Genomic DNA, 22,893 nt, shown 5'->3' on the forward strand with positions numbered 1-22,893 from the left:
CTCGTCGGCCTCTGGCCTCCTGTCATTCCACGCCAGACTGCTGCCTTACGTCTTCCACCGAACGATCGGCGAATCACTGCCGTTTGGGTGAAAGTGCATGACTGCCCCATTTCCCGTAAAATGAAAGCTTGTGTGATAAACGTCACGCATTTGGGTTCTTCTCCTGTTCCAGTTCTTGACAACAACATAATTAAATAGTGCTATTTTAAAAAAATAGTTTTCCAATAATAATACTATTTTAAACTATTATTTCCCACTAAAATTGGTTCCTCTTTCCTCTGTTTGCCCACTATTGTTATAGACTATAATACTTACCTCTTTTTATTCACAAAGAAGAGGATGGTAGTAAGTCCAGCAATAAAGAGAGTGACAAAGATAGGGATGATGATGATCAGATAAAGCGCCACTCCGTTGTTTCCTGCGACAGGAAGAATTAGCATGAATAAACTGTCACATTATCAATTTTTGTTTGACTGATATTACGTTTAGGTGGGGGGACAAAGAAGGACACGCTTTCCGTCCAGGAGCCGTTGCCAGCCAGGGAAGTGGCTCGGACGCAGGCCGAGTAGTTCCCCGAGCCCAAGTTGCTGAGGCGAGCCCCTTGGTACTTGCGGTACTGCTCGCGGGATACACACTCGTGCTTCTCGGGCTGAAATTCGGAAAAAAGCATGGAGGGATTACAAAAATATACATTTTGCAGTTCATTTTTCCACCACTGGGGCAGTAAGCATTGTGGCGCACTTTGAGAAATATGAATTCCCTGACTCCCTTTTTTTACGTTTCTTTGCAAATCAAGTCAGAAATTATTATTTCAGAATATATTTAAGTTGCAAAACGTTTTTAAACGATGTTAACACACCAAACCTGCTGTCATGGAAAAAGTCCATCAGATGGCACTAATGCATCACAAATGACCAATAAACAATCAATATTGTGGATACAGAAATGAGCATTGCTTGTTTTTTGTTTTTGCGTTATAATAAGTGCGTTTTTCGTAATTTGCTATAAACTGGTGAGGTTGACTACATAAGATTTTTAGTATTTAGGGAGCACTGACAGTGCCAGAGTCCCTGACACATTTCCTCAATTTTTAAAGCTTATATTTGGCAGAAATTCAAGCAAGAAGTTAAAATAAGAAAACAACACAGCCCTTCCTGACTTTTTAGAGCGGGACCAGACAAAGATTATTTCTTTGATTTGTCACTGTGGAAGGGTGCTCATTGCTGATTATTTTAAGAAATGACAATACAGACGGTGCCCAACTTACGAACAAGATTCCGGAAGATCGTTTGTAAGTTAAATTTGTTTGTAAGTTGCTTCAGTGCTATATTTTGAGTCTTTAAGGTTGATATAAGTATGATTAAGGCTTGTATAAGTACCCCGTTATGTTTTGTACTAAAAAATAAACCTTTCATAAAATAATATGCTCAATAAAGATAAATATAGTTTAGTTAACTTACTTTTGGAAGATGAGCTCCAAGAGTGAAGCAACTTCCTCCTCCGTGGCCCAAAAAAAGCGATCCATCCATTTTCTCAACCGCATCAATCTCTCTTATTCGACTTTCATTTTAAAAGAAACGGCTCGCCTCTTCTTTACACTTTATACCAACCATATTGAATGGATGCCTGAGATATTACACAATAAAATGTCAAAGTTCTTAGCGCGCTGGAGATACAGTATAGAATGTTTACACACAAACTGGGAAGAGGAAGCGGACTTCTTCTTCGGGGTGGATCCTGGGTGAGCTCTCACAGCGCCACACGCCGGTAGCGGCGGAAAGAAGCACTACAGTAATGTCCTGTACTCGGAAAAAGGTGCAAAATACTAAATCTAACTTACACCAATGTCCGGATATTTTTCGACATCCCCCCCAAAAAAATTGTTCGTCCCTACCGTTAACTCGAATGTTCGTAAGTAGGGGAGCGTCTGTAATATTAACAATGGATTCACAATAATTATGGGGCCTGTATTTATAGGCCATATAACAATCAAATATGATGTCACAATAGAAAAAAAGTCCCAACGTTATAATATTCAATCAGCCGAACAGATCACAACACAACATTGCCTCTTTTTAGGAACAAGAGGCGGCTTGTTCGATTCCCGGCTCCTCCGTGTTATATTTCTAAGTGTCCTAGGGCAAGACACTGAATCCCTAATGCCCCCGATAAGCAGGTAGCTGCCTTGCATGGCTGACACTGTGTGTGAGTGGAGTGAAGCACATTGTAAAGTGCTTTGAGAGGTTTTCATTGACTTGAAAAGCGTTATATAAATGCAGACCATTTACATTTACATCCTAAGCATTCATGTTTCAGATATTTTGATTTTTTTTATAGAAGTAATAGCACAACTTGTTCATGTGTCCTATTTACCTCTTCATAATTTGTCTGATGTGGTTTCATCAGTAGATTATATTCATTCATATAGTCAATCGTGAGAACAGAAAAACAAAGTAAGTATTGAAGCTCTAGTCTTTATAACACTACTTTTTGGAGACATGTTTACTGAATTTGTGTAATGTTTTGGTCATTGTAGAAAAAAGACACAGATAAAACCATAGAATTTTGCATGTGTCTATTTTTTTCTAAATAAAACAAGACTTATCGGTCACCGTTTATTGTACGGAAAAAAAAAACAGTTAACGGGCATCCCTAATATGAAAAATATGCCAAAAGCCTCGGTTTAAAGCCAGAGCTACGCTCAGGTTTTAGAGGCACCAGGTGCTTTAGTCTTTAATGGGTCACAAGGCTTTAAAAGGCTGTGGGACTCACCTCAGTCCCCAAACGGAACTTGATCTCGTACATGAGGATGAGGCCGTTGGGCATGACGGGCTCGGGCCAGTGAAGGAGCACGCAACCCTCCATCTTCTCGTTGGTCTCGTGCAGCACTTTCCCGGGAATGTCGTCAGCTTTGTCTGTGAGAAAAAAAGGAATCCGTGGCAAAAAGAATGGACTTAGAACAGTAGAACCTTGGGTTACAGTGTAGCTAAATTAGGATGTTATTAAGTTATAGCGTCAAATAAGATTTGTTTTCGGCTCTTTGTTACAGCATTTTCAACACCATACGACATCAACGACTATCTCTTTGCGTGCACATGAAATTCTTGCGCAAGACATGCTCCTCCAAAGTCTCAGTCGATTCACGTCATATAAAATGCTGATCTAGAATTTGTTTGCGTTACTGCCTCATGAAAATGCTGATGTTATTGACTAAACTACCTCCCACAATGCTGTTCTCTCTCTTCATTTCGTTCGGAATATTGTGTGTTTCAGACACAGCGACATTGCGAGTTTGTGTGATACAACAAAGTATTTTCGCACTATATTTATTCGATAAAAGTTCCAAGATTGCAGTGATGCTAAGGGAGATGATAACTATGGAAACAAAGCTTGAGATGATGAAGCAGGCAAACCATGTGGCCCGGAAGGCTTTATCATCCTGCCCTCCTAACAAAGAGTCCTACAAATGACAATGTGTGGATTTGGTGCCACTCTTGGTTCTTGTTTCACCAACATTCAAATAGCTGGCTAATTTTTTCATCACAAGCTCTTCCTCTTATGTATTTATTTTATTTATCAATATATTTATTAATTGTAATGGGAAATAAATCATTGGAGCTAGCCACATTGCATTTGGAGTTTTTCCACTGCATATGATCATATTTAATGCTTAAAAAAATACAAATGTTTACTTTGCTTTCATTCTAAGCTGTTTAGTGCAAATTGGAATTATTTTTTCCTACGCAAAAAACACGACATGTACTTGTAAATGTCTGTGTGTTTGTATATTAATAAATGCATTTCGTTGTTGCAAGACTCATTTCCATATATTTTGTCGCATTTCTATTTTCGACAGAAGAAAATGTGCAAAAAAACGCCCCGAAAAAAAGGAAAATTTTAAACATGCAAAAAAAAAAGAGATCGTCTTTATGAAATGGTAGCTACAATATAAAAAATATATATTATATTTGAAACACTATATAAATGAATAAAATAAATACATTTTATTATTCTGGCTCTGTTGACACTTTTTTTAACCCAAAGTGGCCTTCACCTCAAAAGTTAGTCCAGAAATATGAAGAAGGTTGATAGTTACTGTTCGCTAAGAATCTGACTGAAACCAGTTGACAATCGGGTCAGTTGTTTAGAATAAGGTGGGGATAAGCAACTAAGGATTTTAACAGGATGACAATCCTAAAAAGTGGAAGTTTTAAAAATCAGTTTTAATTTGCATATCCCCCCTTGGATTCACCCAATAACTCCACCGTACCAGCTTAATTTATGTCACACCAAAGGTAGATCAAATTGGATTTTTTCGTTACAAGTATATTGATTATTTAGGTTATTGATTCATATACATGAGTATTAGATATAAGTAGCACCCATTGGAACCCATTACTTAATCATCATAGGAGTTTAGCCACCTCCATTCGAAAACTTTAACCTCATGATGACCACCTTAGAACGGAGTAATTTCGCATCCCGGGGGTCTACTGAATTTAGATTTCGAGCGATTCCCACCTGCAGGCTTGGTCCTGGCAAAAACAAAGGCGCCAACGCTGCAGTGGCCCACTTCTTCGTTGCAGGCGTGGATGTCGATGTGGTAGACGGTGAAGGGTCTCAAGTTGGGGATCTCCAAGCTCTCTGAGGTACTCTTGTCCTCAGAAAAGGGGTACTCCACGGTCGGGGGGATCCCGTCTGTGTCGTTGCCATTCGGCCCAAATGTGCTGTTGCCTCTGCTGCTGCCCTCGAGTAAGGAAGTGGCATTTGCCAGGCCAAAAAGGTCCCGGCGACGACGATCTTGAGGTCTGGGGAAAAGCAGGACAAGGTTAAAGTGGGGATAGGTTAGAAGAAGACAAAATGGCTATGTATAAAAACAAAACCAACCGGAATGATCTCAAATCTGAAATATATGTTTTTAATTAATATAATGTTTTTAATTTTTAAATACTGTATCACGTTTCACGAATCGCTTAACCGCCAGGGTGGTCAGAGAACTACTTCCTGTGGTGTGTCTTGGGCAAGTACAGCCTAGAGGCCCCCAAGCCTCTCCAGGCTGTTTTTTTGTGTAGGAGTTTGCCCCCCAAGGAGAAATCTCAGGGAATTATTTTTGGCAATATAAAAAAGTATATTTAGAAATACAAAGTAAGTAAGTGTTTTACACATATAAAACACCACTTACTTTAAAAATAATCAAGTCAAGTCATGTTTATTTGTGACGCTCTTAACCACAAAGAGTCTCAAAGGGCTGCACAGACCACTGATTTTTGCAAGCCACAGATTATCATTGCACCATCCCAGGATCTAAAACCAACATGAGGGCAAATAATAGACAGATATCGTCAACATAAAATATAGGTTACTCATATGCTATAGAATAGAAGTGTGTTTTAAGCTTAGATGTTAATATTAATATTTTAATTATAATTACCAAGAACAATCTTGCAAATGTTTTACATTATGTATTATGTTTTCCCCAAAATAACAAATTTAAATAACTTTCCCACCTAAATAATTTGTACAATATTCAAAAAAATATAAAAATATTATATTCAATACTTTTTTTGCTCCTTTCAGTTTGATTGTACAACACATGACTGCAAGAGACACCACCAGATAATTTAATAATAACAAATCCTAATTGACCGCTCGGAGTGTTTTCGCTACGCTTCCATATCCCGCTGGACACGCTAGCATGAATGTGCATGGTGCTAGCGTTTTCAGCTAGCATAATGTGTTAGCGTGTGTGCCATTTGTCCAGATGCCGCATAGTACTCCCCGTGGAGCCGAGCAGCCGGATGAGGTCAGACAGATCATAGCGAGGCAGACGGATTATTTGCTCGTACCAGAGGAGGGGGAGCAAAACAGGCCATTGAATCGTAATGACGAATAGGAAGTGGGGACGATAGCCGACTGAGGGCGCTGAGCTGCCAGGAAATTCATGGGAATGTAATCCTCATTATGACTTTTCAACATAATAAATACATTATAATAAACAAAAAAAATAAGGCAAAAAGTGGACTTCTTTTGTGTTTACAAGTACCTGATTTGTGTAACAAAGCAATATGCTAACAAAACGTTCCCCTTACTGGGCATTTTTTAAAGGGGCAGTGATTTACCACTAGAGCTTAGAAAATGTACATTCAATGAAAACACACTACAGACGACCAAGCAAGCTGGTTACACGCGGAGAGGCTGAAAAGAGCGAATAGCTGGAGTTGTTCAGAGAGGGTGAAAAGTAGCTAACTTTAGCTGTAAAAACTATTGATGTCAGTCATTACGCAATTTCTCCTAAAGAGACAATGCGTCTTATCACCACTAGAGGTTGTTGTTGGAGCTGAAGCATTTACACTAGAGGAAGACGCGCTAATGGATTCCGAAGAATAGGTCTTTGGAAATTTCAGAAGCCTAATTCTATATTTCTTGCAAGAGCAAAGATTAATTTCAGCCATTGCTGCGAGCAACAACAAGAAGCAAAAAAGAGTGAAGGGTTGATGTTGGAAAGAGCTTGTGTTAGAGTCTAACTTTAGCGGCTAGGAAGAGAATGGGGCACAGAAGTAAGAGGAGAAGTTGCAGGTTCGATTCCGGGCTCCTCTGAATTAAATGTTGAAGAGTCATTGGGCACGACACTGGACCCCAAATTCCCCAGATAAGCAGGAAAGAGGCTTAGCTCTGCTGTCGGTGTGTGAGTGTGTGTGTGAATGGGTAAGTGTGTAGCACAATGTAAAGTGCTTTGGGAGATATTCAATTACTCAGGAAGCGCTATATAAATCCAGACCATTTACCAAAGTGAAGCAAGAGTAGAGCAGGATTTTGGAATGGTTGAAACGCTGGAGTCAATCAGGTATAAACGGCTAACTTTTGCGGCTCGTGGGAGAGGCTACTTAAAAGTCTAATAAAAGATTACATTTTTCAAGCTTTATTTACACTGACCAGCTAACAGTAACAAGACCGGCGAGTTGTAAGCCAGAGCATGCAGCCAAATGACTACCATGAGTGGCTAGAGAAGAGAACAATGGAAAAAACAGTGGAAGATACCTAAATTACAGGATTCAGTGACCGCTACATGCTCCCTGCAGCTGTGGAAGGTAAGTGGCTGTTGAGCGCTAAAAGGTTAAGCTATCCATGCAAAATGGTCACTCAGGCTACCGTATTAGAAAGATGGCAGCCAAAGGGCGTTTCAAGTTGTCATAAAATGTCATTAAACTACATTTTATTTAAACCCTTGAGAATTAAAAAAAGTCCATGTTTTTGAGAAAGCCTATGTGGTTTTGCTTATTCTTTAAATCAATAGTGTTTTATTTAATAAAAACTGGATTTTAAGTTTTTTTATGAGTTAAAACACAAGCTCGGCTAACATTGTGAAAAGCAGACAGGTGCGGATGATAGCTAACGTTTACCTGTGAACACCGCAGCCCAGTTGGGTAAAAAAAAAAAAAAACGCGTTGGAAAAAAAGCTGCACAGATCCCGGCAATGACATAACTTAACTTATACATAATCATTACGGGAATCTTGGACAGAAAAAAAAATGCAATTATATTTAAAATGGTCTGTTTATTAATGAAAGTAGTGGATGATTACAAATTATTTGTTGTGTTTTATTTTAGATTCATATAGTTTGTATTACCTTATCATGATTTATTTTGAAACGTTTGATTATTTATCATGTTCTTATTTCTTCATTTTTATTCCATATGACATTGATTTATACGAACCAATTTTATATATATCTATAAATATTATATATAGATACATATAATATTTTTTTTTTTTTATAATGTTTTCATTAATTTTTGTCATGGTTGGCAGGGCGCCCAATTGGCCCCGGCCGTGTAGCACCAGCTGCGGCTTGTTGAAAGATTGGCTTTCCGTCTATTTAAGCTCAGTGCACTCACTCTTCCAATGTCAGTGCATCAACGAACCTCTGCCCCGCAAGACATGGATTTTGACTCGGTCCTGTTTCCTTTTGGTATTTGGTTCCCATTTATTTTTTCCTGTTTAATATCAGTTTCCAGTTTCGTTCCCGTCTAGTTTGTCTTGTTTAATTTCTATATCCTGTTTTGATATCAATCCCGTCTGTCCCGTTGTTTAATATCGGTTTCCAGTATTGTTCCTGTCTAGTTTGTCCTGTTTATTTTTGATATGCTGTTTTGATATGAATCCTGTCTGTCCCGTCCTGTCCGGTATCGACCCCATCTGTCCGATATCTGCTCGGGCAATTGGTATCAATCTTGTCGGCCTCTGGCTTCCTTTAATTCCACTCCAGACTGCTGCTTAACGTGCATGACTACCCATTTGCCGTAAAATAAAAGGCTTGTGTGAGACACGTCACGCATTTGGGTCCTGATCCTGTTCCGGTTGCTGACATATTTCTTTTGATTCTGTGTGCAAAAATCACCAAAACATAATTGCATTATATTTAATCAACAAAAATATATGCACAAAACCCATGCAAAATTAAAGGCAATATTCAAGCCAGAACCTTGAAAATGCAATACTGATGACTGTTCAAATTAGCATATTTAAGCAGCATAAAGCTTGGGCTAAAAAATGCACCTTTAAAATGATTTTTTAGACTGCATACATAATAAGGTATAAAATATCAATTTTAATTCATCCTTATGGACGTTTAGAATTGCAATGAGTTGTAAAAAGTTTTATTGATTAAAATTCAATGGATCGGTTGCCTAGCTATTCTGTAAAACATATTTAAATATACAACGATGTAAACAAAATATCTAGAATTTTGAATCTAGGTGGTTAGCGCGCAGTCCCACAGTACACAGATTCAGGGTTCAAGTCCAGCTACCGCAGTCTCCCCATGTGGAGTTTACACGTTCTCCCGTGCTTGGCTGGGTTTTTTTTCTCAGAAGCCTCAAGATTTTTTTGATTTTCTTTTGCTGATCTTCTCAAGCAGTCCAATATTGAAAGGAGGTACTTTTCTTTTAACTTCGGCTTTTTCTGCATTGGCTTATCAGACTTTATGAGCATTGGCATTTTAGTGTGATTTACCTGTTCTGATGCACCTTTCCTAATACACCTGTAGGGGGCAATGACGCTTCACATAGCAACGCCATTCAAATGCATCACGTCATTTTGAAGCTGTTTTTATTATTTAATTATTTCCTTAATGCGTTGTCTGTCGAGTCAGACTGCGGAGAAACATCATATGGTAATAATTTCAAGCATTTTCAAGCGCTTCTCACAAAATTAAAGCATTTTCTTGACCTTGAAAACTCCATTAAAATTCAAGCATTTTCATGGATTTCAAGCACCCATACGAACCATGTGTATTGGTGCGTTTGGTAAATCTTAGTATTTTTTTTAAATCTTTTCGGATTTTCTTTTTGTACATTGTCCAAAAACAAAAATAATGCAAAACTGTAACCACTCGACTTTTGTGCACCCTTCCAAGCCCTTTAGAAAATTTTAAACGGGGAGCAGCGATCCGACCGCCAGTCAAGCGAAGCATCACGGCACGTCTTTGAATAGACAAGAGGACGATTGATGCCCAGGAGAAAACAGTCTCGCACACATGCGTTAACATTCCTCCCTGGCAGTTATAACTAGTGTGCTACAATCCAGAGAAGGTCAATACAAATATAACACGTCCCTGTTGGACAGTTGAAGCCATATGCAAATGCAGAGGGTAATCAAGTCCTGTTCGAGCTTGTTGAATAGCGTCGGGTAATCACGAGCAAGTCATCAGATGACTTATGTTCAACCTCACAGTGTGTGACCAGGCCCGCTAAAAACGGACATAAAAGAATCCTCAGGAGGAAAAGCCGTGGAACACGCTACTAGCCGAAATCTTTCTCCTGTTTTTAGGGGTCATGAGACGTCACACTGGAGCTTGCTCCCTCTTAGTTCTTTTATAAACCAGATGTACATTTCTCGTCTCTTCTCGAAACAAAGAATATGTTTTTTTTCTGCCAATGGACATACACGAAAAGCTGACCTAAGGGAAGAACTGAATGCTTGTCTTGATGTCAGGACAATTACATTTAAGTAGGAATGCACAAAGGTCCATCCATCCATTATCTGCACCGCTTATTCTCAGTAAGTTTGTGGGGGTGCTGGAGCCCATCCCAGCTATTTTGGGCAGTGGGCAGGAGACACCCTGAACTGGTTGCCAGCCAGTCGCAGGGCACACAGGGACAGACAACTCACTCTCCCATTCACACCAAGGGACAATTTGGACCAGCCAGAATGCATGTTTTTGGAATGTGGGAGGAAACCGGAGTGCCCGGAGGAAACCCACGGATTGTGGCCACAACCGTGCATTTCATTTAGGCGGCTAGAACGGCACGCCTCCTGATGGTCCTAGTCCTGACTCACAACAATATGAGATATAGGATAATGGATCGCATCCGCCTAAGTGCAGTTGATTTCAAGTGCAAAAAAGACCAACAGGCCCGAAGAAATTGCACTGTGTCGGTCCTCGCTCACAGCAATATGTGATTGGGGATAATGGATTGTGGATATTTTTCAACCCACGGTGCAATGAGGCTGCAAAGTACGAAGCACTAAGTGGCAAGGGATTACAAAATTCAGAATGTCTTAAAGGAAAGTAGTGAGAAGGTTGTAGACGTACCTTTGCAAAAAAATGGCGTTGTGAAGGAAGTTCTCAAAGAGCTTGAGAAAGACGCGGTCATCCTTCTCCCGGTCCTTCTCCTCTGGGGTCTTGGGGCAAACGCAGCAAGGACCCTTCTTGGCCCCGGACAATTCCGACTTGGTGGGCTTGCTGATCTCCTCCATGTCGCTAAATCCCGTGGCAGGGATCCGGATCGGGATCTTCAGCTCTGGTTTGGATAAGAGTAAGTGACATTTCTTTTTTACTTTTTCCTAGATGAATTGGATCAGAAGGTCTAGACCGGTTTTAATTCCACAGACAGCGCTACTAAATCTTCAGGGAACATCAAGTACAAATGTCCCTTAGGCCATAGAAATTGGAATTCAGATGGAAGTTTCGGGGAAAATATGTCTCAAAAGTCTTACGAGTTTGTTTGGCTTAGAATTCAAAGAACTCATTTTAGCCAAGTTTTTATTCTGTGGCTTTTTTTGTTACACTTACTCTAGAAGAAGAGCCAAGCCATAAAAGTGATTTTAAAGAGGACTTACTCTAAATAAAAACAGCATTTTGATTTTAAAGAGGACTTACTCTAAGTAAAAACAGCATTTTTTTCATCAATATGCAAAGAGATGCGGACACAAGATAAGCATGAAATGAAAAAAATTCTAAAACATTATTCAAGTTAAATTTAAACATTAAATGAAAAAATATTTTAAGAAGAAAAATAAATTAATAAAATATAGAATTTGTTTAAAAAGTACATTGATTGAAATGTAAACACATTTTAAAGTAAAGTAAAATGATTTAAAAATAAAAAATACATCGAAATTCCCAATAATAAATGAATGACAATCATGTACAAAAATTTACTCATTTTTGTTTGAAAATAATTAGAAAATCAAACAGAATTAATCCAATCAAATTTTAATTATACTGTTAAAGAATACTAAAAAATAAAAATAATATGACAAATTAAATGATTTAAAACAGAATGGAAAAAAATATAGAAACTAAATTAATGTAAAAAATTAAATTAATAAATAATAAAATGATAAAATCAAAAGAAAATAACTAATAGAATTAAATATATATATATATATTTATTTCCCCCCCCAAAAAAAATGTAGTTGAAAAAAATAAAACTATTTGAATTCTTAAGTTAATAAAAATGTTTTTATTAATAAGCGTCTGCTTCATACTTCATACCTTTTCGAACATGTTATGTTAACATTATTTTGTTATTGAGTCATAGTTTTGTCTGTTTTTTATTTTACTTTATAATGTTCAAAATAAAGTTTTTATTCATTCATTGTTTTCTTTTAGAAGTATAATAAAAAATAAAACATTTTAAAAGTAAATTAAATATTAAACAAATAAAAAACTAGAAACTCTTTTTCACTCAATATGCAAAAGGCTAACGCAGTTATCGGTGTGTGAGTGGGTAAGTATAAAGCACATTGTAAAGCGCTTTGGTAGGTCTTCAGCGACTTGAAAAGCGCAATATAATTAAACAAAATTTACAAAATAGATAAATTAAATGTAAAATTGATAAATTGATGAAAAATACATATATATATATATGTATATATATATATATATATATATATATATACATATATATACATATATATATGTATATGTATAAATAAAAATAACAAATAAAAATAAATAAAAATATCTAAAATATTGAAATGTTAAAATGAATACAAATAAACACATTTAAAAAGTAATTTACAAAACAAAACATAGAAACAGCCAATATGAAAATAAATTGTGTTCCTTGATTTGGACAAAAATCAAATGTGAAATAAAAGAAATTTTACAAATGCATTCACATTAAATGTGAAAATACTTAATTAAATTTAAGAACAAAAGAAAATCAATAACTAATTCCTTAAAACAACAAATTATACATAATGATCAGAAATCTACTAGTGATCCCAAGATCCAAGAAGAAATCATCTGGTTCCAGAGCGTTATTCATTTGGGCCCCGGTGCTGTGGAATGCTCTCACCCCTGAGATTCGATCTGCAACCTCAGTGGAAATGTTTAAATCTAAACTTAAAACGCACTTCTATTTTATAACATATGAATAACCTATATTTTATGTTGACAATATCTGTGTATTATTTTCCCTATTATTTGGTTTTAGATCAGGTGATGGTGTCATAATAGTCTGTGGTTTGCAATAGTCTTTGATCTGTGGAGCCCTTTGAGACTCTTTGTGATTAAGGGCTACACAAATAAACATGATTTGACTTAAAATTAAAAATTATATTAAATTTATAAAGAAAATAAATACAATTAAAAAGGAAAAATAATTTAACAAATTAAATTAGTGTATCACTGACCTTTGGAGCAGTAATTGTGCAGGTATAGCTCTCGGTCTTCTGGCTGCCGCTGCCATCTGACGAGGTAGTAGGTTAGGTTGCCGTTGGGAAAAAGAGGCGGCGACCATTTGACCAGCAGCTTCGTGGATGAATTTGCGTAGGCACGGGGTTCTTTGGGCACGGTCGGCACTACGAGAGACAACGAGCATGCTCAGTCATAGTCATTCACTCAACATAAAAGAATAACACCGTATGCGAACATTGGCTTTTTTACATACATGACGGACGAGTTCGAATGTAAATAATGTCACTCTTTGCACCAGGAATGTGCTTGTCCTCCACCCGCAGGGTAATGGCCTTGACAAAAATGGCATACTGGGTCCAGGGTTTGAGGTGGTGAATGGCGACTTTGGGGTCCGTATTATTATCCTTCGGAAGATCCACGTCCACCATGTGCCAGCTGTTGGAACCGCAGCCGTCCTGGCCGTCGAATTCGGTGATGTTCTGAGAAGGGCTGGCGAGGAAACACACACAGAAAAATGCCCCCAAATGACATCTGCTCCTTCCTTGGTTCCAAAATAAAACTAATTCTAGGGTATGTCTGCAGACACCCTTTGACTTAAAAGGGCTTTTCTTAGCTCATTATTCACAAATGTATATTTGCTGTCACAGCGTAAAGAGAAAAAAAAAATCTGACTTTCGGGCAAAATCCTGAGCGGTAATCACAGCCGGGATGTAAGAAAATAAACTGATGGAGCGTTTATCATGGCAACCTTTAGGAATTTACAGTAAAGCCTAAGGATCCAACATGAATTTGATCTGGGGTGGGGATTGCCAAGAGAAATTTATGTATAACTGGCAATAAAAACCTCCAGTGCGTTAGAGAAAAAAAATAATATATAGTAAGTACAAATTATGTGTAAAATAATTATCTATGAATAAATAATGACAAATACTTAAAAGTGTAAAAGAAACAACATTTGTTTTGTTTTTGGTGTGATGTGACTTGAGCTGGTCAAGTAGAGTAGCAGGTGGATGCAGAAGGGGGAGGAGACAGCCGATTCAGATTAAAAATAATACTGATTTTAAAGCTTCCTCTCGCGAGGATTGCCATCCACTTAGAAGATTTCCTTTCTTTAATCTTCTCCTTATACTCAATTTTCCGGATTGTTGACTGGTTACGTCCTTAGAGTAACATAGTGATAATGGATTACGGCCAAAACAGTGCAGGTTATTCTGGACGGGCCACAATGCAACGCTTCAGACGTCAAACTAAAAAAAGGGCTTTTCTCTTCTTGCAGCAACAATCGCCACCAAAACAGTGCAGTTTATTTGAAGCGGGCCAGACTGACACGTCATCCGACTAAAGTGCTTTCTGACGGTCCCCGCACATGGCAATGTAGGGTTCAGGATAATGTATTGCTCCTGCACAAGTGCACTCCGTTTTAGGCGGAAATAAATGCAAGTAAGATCTGCCAGCCTTGAAAAATGCAACCTGCCAGTCCCTGTTCGCAGCAATATGCAATCGGAAAAATGGATCGTGGAATGTGTCAACCCACAGTGCACTGAGGCTGTGAAGAAAGCAGCATAAAGTAGCGAGGGTTTACAATATTGTGTTGTAAAATCACAAAAGTCTTTTCGAAACACAGGTTTCTGTGCTTAATAAAGATATAGACATTGTGGGAAGTAGTTCAGCTAATAGCAAATCTGCCTTTTCAGGATGACAAAAAACAATAGCAAACTAACCTTTTACACGATGTCAACCAATAGCATACGGCACTCTAACACTTGGGCCAATCCAAAACTCGTTTTGCTGAGGAGTTTTGTCTAAAACAACCCAATTGTTGAGGTTATTCTAAACAGGGCCTTACCTCCAGTGGTTACCTATAGCAATAACATAGTCACAAATGGTAGTAATAACATAATTTGTTATTTTATAAAAGCATATCAAACTGGGTGCCTTATGCGCTAATTGCTAACAAGTACCAGCTATCAACTTGTAAAAGGTTGGAGACCCGCGTTTTTATCATAATCAACCACACTGTTTAGTATTAAAACAACCATTTTAAACATTTTTAAACTATTTCAAACAAAAAGTACTTTGGTTGAAGTAAAAAAAAAAAAAATTAAACATGATTCCATTTTTGTGGGATTTGCATTGCAATACAACTCAGGATGTTTGGTCAAAACAAGGATTGGGTGGGTCCATTTTTGACCCAAACCTTACTGTTTCTAGAGGTATGTATCTTAGAGACAGTAATATGCACAAAGTTAGAATTTTTTTCTAATGTTGGATGTTAAGAGGGGACTGTATGAGAGTGTGATTGTGCCGACTGTGTTGTATGGTGCAGAGACGTGGAGCCTGAACGCAGATTTGAGAAGGAAATTAAATGTTTTGGAGATGAAGTGTTTGAAGGGTATGTTAGGAGTGACAAGATCGGATAGATTGAGAAATGAAATTGTGAGAGACAGAACTGGAGTAGTGTGGATAAGAGAGTATTTGGTTGGTTTGGACACATGGAGAGGATGGATGAGGATGGAATGTTGAAGAGGATCTACAGAGCAGAAGTCAATGGAAGGAGACCAAGAGGAAGGCCACGATTGACGTGGATGGATGGTGTTATGAGTGCACTGCAGGAAAGAGGTCTAAATGTAGTGGAAGTTAGAGCTCTTGTTGGTGGTGGTAATGAGTGGAGAGGTGTTGTAAAAGGATAGTGGGATGTTTAGACACGTTCTAAGGGATGGGCAGGGCACCCGTATGATGCGGCAAGGGTAAACCAGTAAAAGCTGTCGGGCCCTGCTATTGAACAGAAGACCCGGGTGACATGGCCGCTTTCTTGTGTCCCGTTTCATCTGGAGGGATGAAAGCCTGACTAACTTGGGTGCCGAGGTGCTTAACTTGTTTGGGTTGGTCATGGTCCCAAAATTTTTTTGTGTGTTTTTTGCTACTTTTTTCCTTTTTTTATTATCTTTGTTTTTGTATGTGTTTGTATTGCTGTATTGCCTCTCGAGGGAAATGACCAGAATAAATCAAGATAGATAGATAGATAGATAGCTAGATAGCTAGCTAGCTAGATAGCTAGCTAGCTAGATAGCTAGCTAGCTAGATAGCTAGCTAGCTAGATAGATAGATAGATAGATAGATAGATAGATAGATAGATAGATAGATAGATAGATAGATAGATAGATAGATAGATAGATAGATAGATAGATAGATAGATAGATAGATAGAAAATAGTTTGTTGTGGATGTCATGTATTAGGTGAAAATGCCATAATGATGGCCCCCAAAACATAAAATTTCGCAACGAAAATTGAAAGCATCATAAGGCGGGGTCGCGGTATCCCAGAGGTCTACAGAAGGAAAACCTTTCTTTTTTCTTAAATTGTGTTTTGGTTTTTTACTTCCTTCTGGCAATGAAATGTGAATAGTTATGCAAAACAAGCTCATCCCAACATAGAACGGTCTTTTGTATTCGAAAACCCTTCATCAAGCCTTAACGTGGCGCTATTTATACATAATGACAGTGTGTTACATAGGATAATGAGCCGTCTTTCCGAGTACTTACGCCTCCTTGTAGTAGACCATAAAGCTGATAAGGCCTTTGTAATCCCGTGGATGGTAGCGCTCCCACATCAGGCGGATGGCATAGCTGGACGTGCTGTTGGACAAAATCCTGAGGACGTGGCTCTCACCTGGAACCAAAAAGGACAGTCGGTGAGACGTTCGAGGACAACGAAGACAATCGAGAAACTCACAACTGGCTCTTTCGCCGTTATTGCGAAAGTCGCCTTCCTGGGGCTTTTCCGTGACGCTGGTTTTCTCCCACATGGTGTGGATCTCGGACATGCAGAGTTTGGGATTGAGGCGGAAGAAGAGGCGTCCCGCACGGATGGTTAGGTTGTGCTGAGTCCAGTCCCAGAGGTTGTGAAGGTGCTGGTTGTTGATGGCGGAGAAAGAGTATAACCTGAAAACAGACAAAAAGAAATAACAAATTCTTTCATATACTCCAAAAGGTACGTCGGCTATAGGTCGACATCCTATAAGATGCTGGTCTGCTATTGGTTTGTGTCACAGCATCATAAGGACACATACATCCCCCCCATCCACAATCCTCAATTTGTCTCTTTTTGATTAGTTCAGAATCCCATGTAACAAACTATAATTTGTTTAGCTATGGGTCCCAATACTTGCAGTGATGCTAAAGTGAGAAGCAAAATCATGATAACCATGAAAACAAAGCTTGCGATTATCTATAGAATAGAATATACCTTTATTATCATTGTTACAAAATGGGTTGAACATATTGTGACAACGAAATTGGACGTGGCACTCCAGTTCACATTTTACTATAAATACCCCAAACGCACCGTTAACTTCGCATAGGTAAGTCTTCTAAGCGCGAGACTGTATTTGCAAATGAAGGTTTTTAAATCAGGATCAATTTAAACCGCTGTCCCCTGCCTGTCTGCATCCACCAGCTACGCCACTGTACCAGCAAACGGCATGTCACACCAGTGGTAAATAAAATATGTTTTCTTTAAATGTATACCTATATATAGTGTAATCTAATCGTAAAAACAAATATTACACATAAGTAGTACTTACTGTATACCTTTGTGATTTCAATATTTTTACTTGGAAAACAGGATTGCGGTTCAGATTGCATGAGCTTATTTATACAGAGTTTTTATCCCCGCCATATGACGATTTCACATTAAGACCCCCCCCCCTTTAGAATGACAGATGTTGTATCCCGGGGGTCTATTGTATACAGTTGTCAATGCTACATTCCCTGTGTCTTAAATACTCCTTGGGGTATTGAAGGCATCACAAGAAAATATCAAAGTCAATTAATAATTAAGGACCCCACCCAAAACACGGACTGTTTACACTGCTACCCTCAGGACAGAGGTACAGGAGTGTGCAATGCTAAAGAACTAAAGAACTCTTTTTACCCCTCTGCTATCAGACTCTTAAACGGCTGCTGATTGAACAATACACTACAGACACTTTAAATTTGACCATACTTGGACTATTCTTACACTACAGTCACTTTCAACTCTGTTTTATCTTATTTTTATCTTATTACCTTAACTCACGATGAGTTAATCTTTTATTTTTATCTTTTTGATATTCCTAATATTCCTTTATGTATATAGTTTCCTACTTTCTATTTTTACGCTGGCAACTGTGTGGACAGCAAATAAAGAATTTCATTGATGCAGGGGATTGTGGTTCTTTACTGTGCATATCACAATAAACACTTTGAATACACATATTTTCTAATCCTACTATATTTTAACATCTTTTTTTCTAGAAAAAAACAAACTTGTAATGGGATATTCTATCCAACGGCTCGTGTAATTAGTACTTAGTATCATGACTATCCATATTTGAGTACTTAACCTGCTAATTTACTGAAAAAACTGGACTAAAACATCCCAAATTCTGCGTTTTCAGTAGTTGGATTTGCACAACATGATTACTGATGTGAAGCACCTGTGCACGCTCGTTTGGCGCCAACTACCTCAGACTCTGATTGGCTCCCTGTCACTATTTGAACCCACGTCTATCTGTCACCTGAGGACAGTCCATCTGCGAACCTTAGTGTACTCTAGGGAAGAATAGTGTACTATTTATGCAGCTTATATCTGTAATTGTTTTAAGTATGGTCTTTGATTTTTGCAATCCGGAGATGGAATAAGAGCTTGCTCTGTCCACTCCACGCATCGGCCCGGTATTGCAGTACCTCCGGGAACGGTGCATTCGCAATGATCGCAGCAAGGCTTTAGGGCTAGGACCTTAGCTTGGCCTTTTTGGCTGAGAGTAAGTGTCCCGGTTCCTAGGCTTTGTAGCGTATTATGAACTGACCGATAAGGGATAATGGATAATGAATAACGAAGACAGAACAATAACCCTTAAACCCTTAAATTTTTTTTCAAACCAGACCCTAAAAAGCAATAAGGGGGATTTAGAATTCTGAGATACATTATTTTCATATGACAGAGTATCTATCTAAAATGTCACGGTTGCCATGGCGCCCAATTGGCCCCACCCGTGTGGCGCCGGCTGCAGCTTGTTGACAGATTGGCTTCCCCACTATTTAAACCCTGTACTGTCAATCCCCTTTTGTCAGTCTGTCTGTTAATCTCCGTGTGTTCTAGGCAAGCCTTTTTCGACCCTGAATCCCACCTGTTTTTTGCTCCCGTCTGTTCCCCGGCTTCGAAGTTTTGATCCAGATCACGTCTGCTCTCCCGTCTTGGCTTACGACTCGTTTCCGACCGCGATCACGTCTGCTCTCTCGTTCGGGCTTACGACTCGCTTCCGACCCCAACCACGTTTTTGCTCTCTTGTCCCGGCTACCGACCCGTTTTTTTCCGTCCACGACACAGCCATTGATAGCCACGGAAGATCTACTTCCGTTTTCGAAACACAAGCCAAGTACGAGAGCAACACGCTTCCCGCGTCCAGTGAACTTCGGAGTGTGGGCGCACCCCTTCCTTGTTCCTTCAATAAAACTTGTGGTAAACGTTACACGAGTGGGTCCTGTTTCCATTCTGGTCCTGACATAAAATGAGAAAAGTATTGAAAGCTCGCCATTTTTGAAGGACTGGTATCAATTTGAATCAACATTCCATTGCCACGAACACAAAGAGCTGTCAGTATGACCTCTTTCTGCACTTTTCGCACCTACACTGACTTGAAAACAGCTTGACGTATCTTCTTTGATAACATTGTCAACATATCGGATTTCCTCGCGCGCAAACAGGTCTTACTTGTCCATGAGCTCCTCCCCGTTGATGTAACGAAGACTCTTGAGGAAGGAAAGCGATCCAAGAGTGTGGGAGTGACGAATCCTCACGTAGCCCGTCACCGTTTGGATCAAGCCCATGAAAGTCTCCAGCTCGGACGCTATGTTATCTGTGGAACGCACGGACGCATTAAATCCATTTTAGGGCAATGAGTGTAAGGGACTTCTGTTGCTGTGTATTCCCACTTAGGCTTTACTTTGCCTTGGTATGGTTTTCCTAAATATAGTAGGGTTATGGCACCCCTACCTTACGATATTTTCACATGATGATGTGGAGTGAGATGTTTTTTCAGCCCCTGGTTACAGCATTTTGCCCGCCATACGGCATCAACAACAAATAATTTTGCATGCCTCAAAACCCAGTGTTAGTATGTATGAGTTTCATACCTCATACAACTCTATAATGCTTGTCTACCATTGGCCAATGTTATATAAGATGCTGGTCTCCTTTTGGTTTTCGTCTTGGCGTATTAAAGATTCCGGTATGTTTTTGGCTGAACTACCTCCCATCGTGCCTTTTTCTGTCTTTAAGTTCAGAATCTGATACAACATACCGTAAATTCCGGACTATAAGCCGCTACCTTTTCCCCAAACTTTCAACCCTGGGGCTTATTCAGTGATGCGGCCAATTCATGTAATATTTCTAACGGCCGCCAGCGGCGCTTGAGTACAAAAGGTAAGATTTAGACCGGTGGAATGAATGCGCTGAGGAAGACTGCAACTTCACTAAAACTGGCCGCATGCGAAAGGCAACTTTTTCGCAAGTCTGCCAGTGGATCCTGACAGCGTGGGGCAGCATAAAAAAATCCACCATCACCAACGGGTTCCGAAAAGGCGGTGTTATGCCGAGAAATGCATCCCTGCCGAGAATTGCATCCCCTGTCGCTGGAGCGCGCAAATGTCACTCCCACTACTACAAGCACTTTTACCTCGTTTTATCTCACATTTCGGGAATGTAATGGCGAACATGTATCCAAGACCACTTCGTCTTGCATTTGTTGGGAATGTAATACAACTTAAACCATTCTGTCTTGTATTTGTTGTGAATGTAATCAAACGGTAATGCACACCGTATATAAACCACTTTTGAGCAGGTAACGTGTTTATTTTGCCTTTTTCGACTCAAATCGCTCATATTTAAACTGTTATGCACTCTACCATAAAACGAACTGTCAAATCATCAACAGATATAAAAGTGAGATAAAACGAGGTACGTAAAAGTGGTTGTAGTAGCGGGAGTGACGTGTGCGCGCTCCCACGACAGGGGATGCAATTCTCGGCAGGGATGCATTTCTCGGTATAACACTGGCTGCGGGAGCGTGGGACGACGTCTATACGACAAGGTTTCTTTCCGACACTGAGGAAGACGACTTTGATGGCTTCAGTTCTAAGGAGGAAGATGAGGACAGTTTATTGTGATTTTTACAAGTACGGTATGTTTTTTTTTTAACAGACCCGTTTACTGTGTTGCTAGCGTGTTGCTACCATTAACTGCCCGGATGAAAGTTATATTATTATTATTAAAGCTTTGAAACTCTGTCGGTGTACCGTCTTTCTTTGTAAATATGTGTAACCATGTATAATATGTATTTGCAACTGTATATTTATGTAATGTATTTATTTGTATTTATTTTGGACACTTATTCTGATATGTTTTGGACGGGCGAATTAAAAAGAAGGGGCGTAACAAACGCTGGCTGACGGGAAGTGGGGACCAGTAAAGGTGGGTGTTTGTGGACACGGCGGACAATAGTGGATATATATTTTTCCCACCCTTACCTTTGGAAATATGCACTTTTTTCTTTGGATTACTTTCAACGGGACCCGGACTCTGACGGTCTGCATCGAACCTTAAGTACCGGTATCATTTTCCGTTAATTTTGCCGGCTGTGATTCTTGGACTGTGTACTTTAATGAAGGACATTCAGTTTCAATCGCGGGAATTAAGGTCGGGTCTGGGTTAATTTTGTGTTTGTGTTACAAATGTTTAATGTGGGCGCATGCGGCTTATATACAGGTGCGGCTTGTGTTAGTACAAAATCGGTTTTCTTCTTAAAATGTGGTGGGTGCGGCTTATAATCAGGTGCGCTCTATAGTCCAGAATTTACGGTAACTTGATTTTTTTTTTTTTTTTTAATCAATGGTTCCGAAGACTTGCACTGATCCTAAAGGGAGAAGCAAGTGGATGACAAATATGGAAAAGAAGCTTGAGATAATTAAGAAAGCACACATACCGTTAATCTCGCAATGGCACAGGGTCGTAACCATTCAATAATCAGGAAAAATATTTAGAATTAGGAGGAGATTAAAGCAGAAAGGCTTTTAGGGGCATGAAAATCCTCGCAAATGGAAGTTCTAAAAATGTAAATCTTGAATTAAATCTGCCGTCATTTCCCCCTTCGGCTTCCACCCACTAACTTCACTATGCCAGCTCAAGTCACATCACATCAAAGGTTTAATAAAATGTTCATGGATCCCTTAAGTACCTGGGTCACAGGGGCACCACTTCCTACGGTGTGTCTTGGACAGCCTGGTGGAACCCATCACTCTCCAGGGTGTTTTTTTGGATAGATGTTTGCTCCCCCACATGACACAGATAGTACTGGTTTCCATGGATACATGTGTATTAATTAATTAAAGTATATTACTTATAGGTAGTTCTTACTATGTACTATTTTGTAACGAAAGTATAATATTTATATACAATTTAAAGTTTTTTACCTGGGGTAGCAGGGGTTTTGTACGCATTAGCTAATTACTATAAGTCTTTATCCCTGCTGAGTGGCAAATTTCCCTTACGATTCCCAGCTCAGAACGGAAAAATGATGTATCCCGGGGGGTCTTCTGTAATACAATTTTGATTATCTTTGCTATTAATTCTAGAAAGTTTAGTTGGCTGCTAGTGGTTTCTATTTCTTTAGCTAAGCAAGCGTCAGTCTTAAACTTAAAAGGCAAAAAGGATCACTGACTTCCGTGTCGAATGTTGATGTCCAGATTGCCGGCGATGACGGTGCAGTCCTTGAGGGACTGAGCGGCGTTCACCGAGTCGATGACGGAGGTGGAGCAGATTTTGTCGCATAGGCCGTTGCAGGCGCTGCACAGCATCCTGGGTACAAAAAAGGAAAAGGTGAAGGGATGCAGTAGAAGGACAATAAATGGCGTGATTAAAATATCT

General features: G+C 39.1%; 1 protein-coding gene and 1 pseudogene across 1 annotated transcript in view; one reads left to right on the forward strand and one right to left on the reverse strand.

Annotated features, from left to right (window-relative positions):
- Positions 1 to 22,893, reverse strand: part of igf1ra (insulin-like growth factor 1a receptor) — a 153,265-nt gene that overhangs the window by 22,257 nt on the left and 108,115 nt on the right. The window contains exons 4-14 of the mRNA XM_088340561.1: positions 22,688 to 22,824; positions 19,684 to 19,828; positions 16,663 to 16,871; positions 16,473 to 16,599; positions 13,183 to 13,418; positions 12,926 to 13,093; positions 10,596 to 10,803; positions 4,522 to 4,808; positions 2,773 to 2,915; positions 484 to 649; positions 316 to 418 (exon numbers count right to left, since the gene is read on the reverse strand). Coding sequence (XP_088196687.1) covers positions 316 to 418; positions 484 to 649; positions 2,773 to 2,915; positions 4,522 to 4,808; positions 10,596 to 10,803; positions 12,926 to 13,093; positions 13,183 to 13,418; positions 16,473 to 16,599; positions 16,663 to 16,871; positions 19,684 to 19,828; positions 22,688 to 22,824 — 1,929 coding nt within the window. The remainder of the gene's footprint in view (positions 1 to 315; positions 419 to 483; positions 650 to 2,772; positions 2,916 to 4,521; positions 4,809 to 10,595; positions 10,804 to 12,925; positions 13,094 to 13,182; positions 13,419 to 16,472; positions 16,600 to 16,662; positions 16,872 to 19,683; positions 19,829 to 22,687; positions 22,825 to 22,893) is intronic.
- LOC148362962 (U2 spliceosomal RNA) lies at positions 18,555 to 18,678 on the forward strand (annotated as a pseudogene).

Source organism: Urocampus carinirostris, chromosome 7 (genome assembly GCF_059441175.1).
Source record: "Urocampus carinirostris isolate Australia breed hairy pipefish chromosome 7, RoL_Ucar_1.0, whole genome shotgun sequence".
NCBI lineage: Eukaryota > Metazoa > Chordata > Actinopteri > Syngnathiformes > Syngnathidae > Urocampus > Urocampus carinirostris.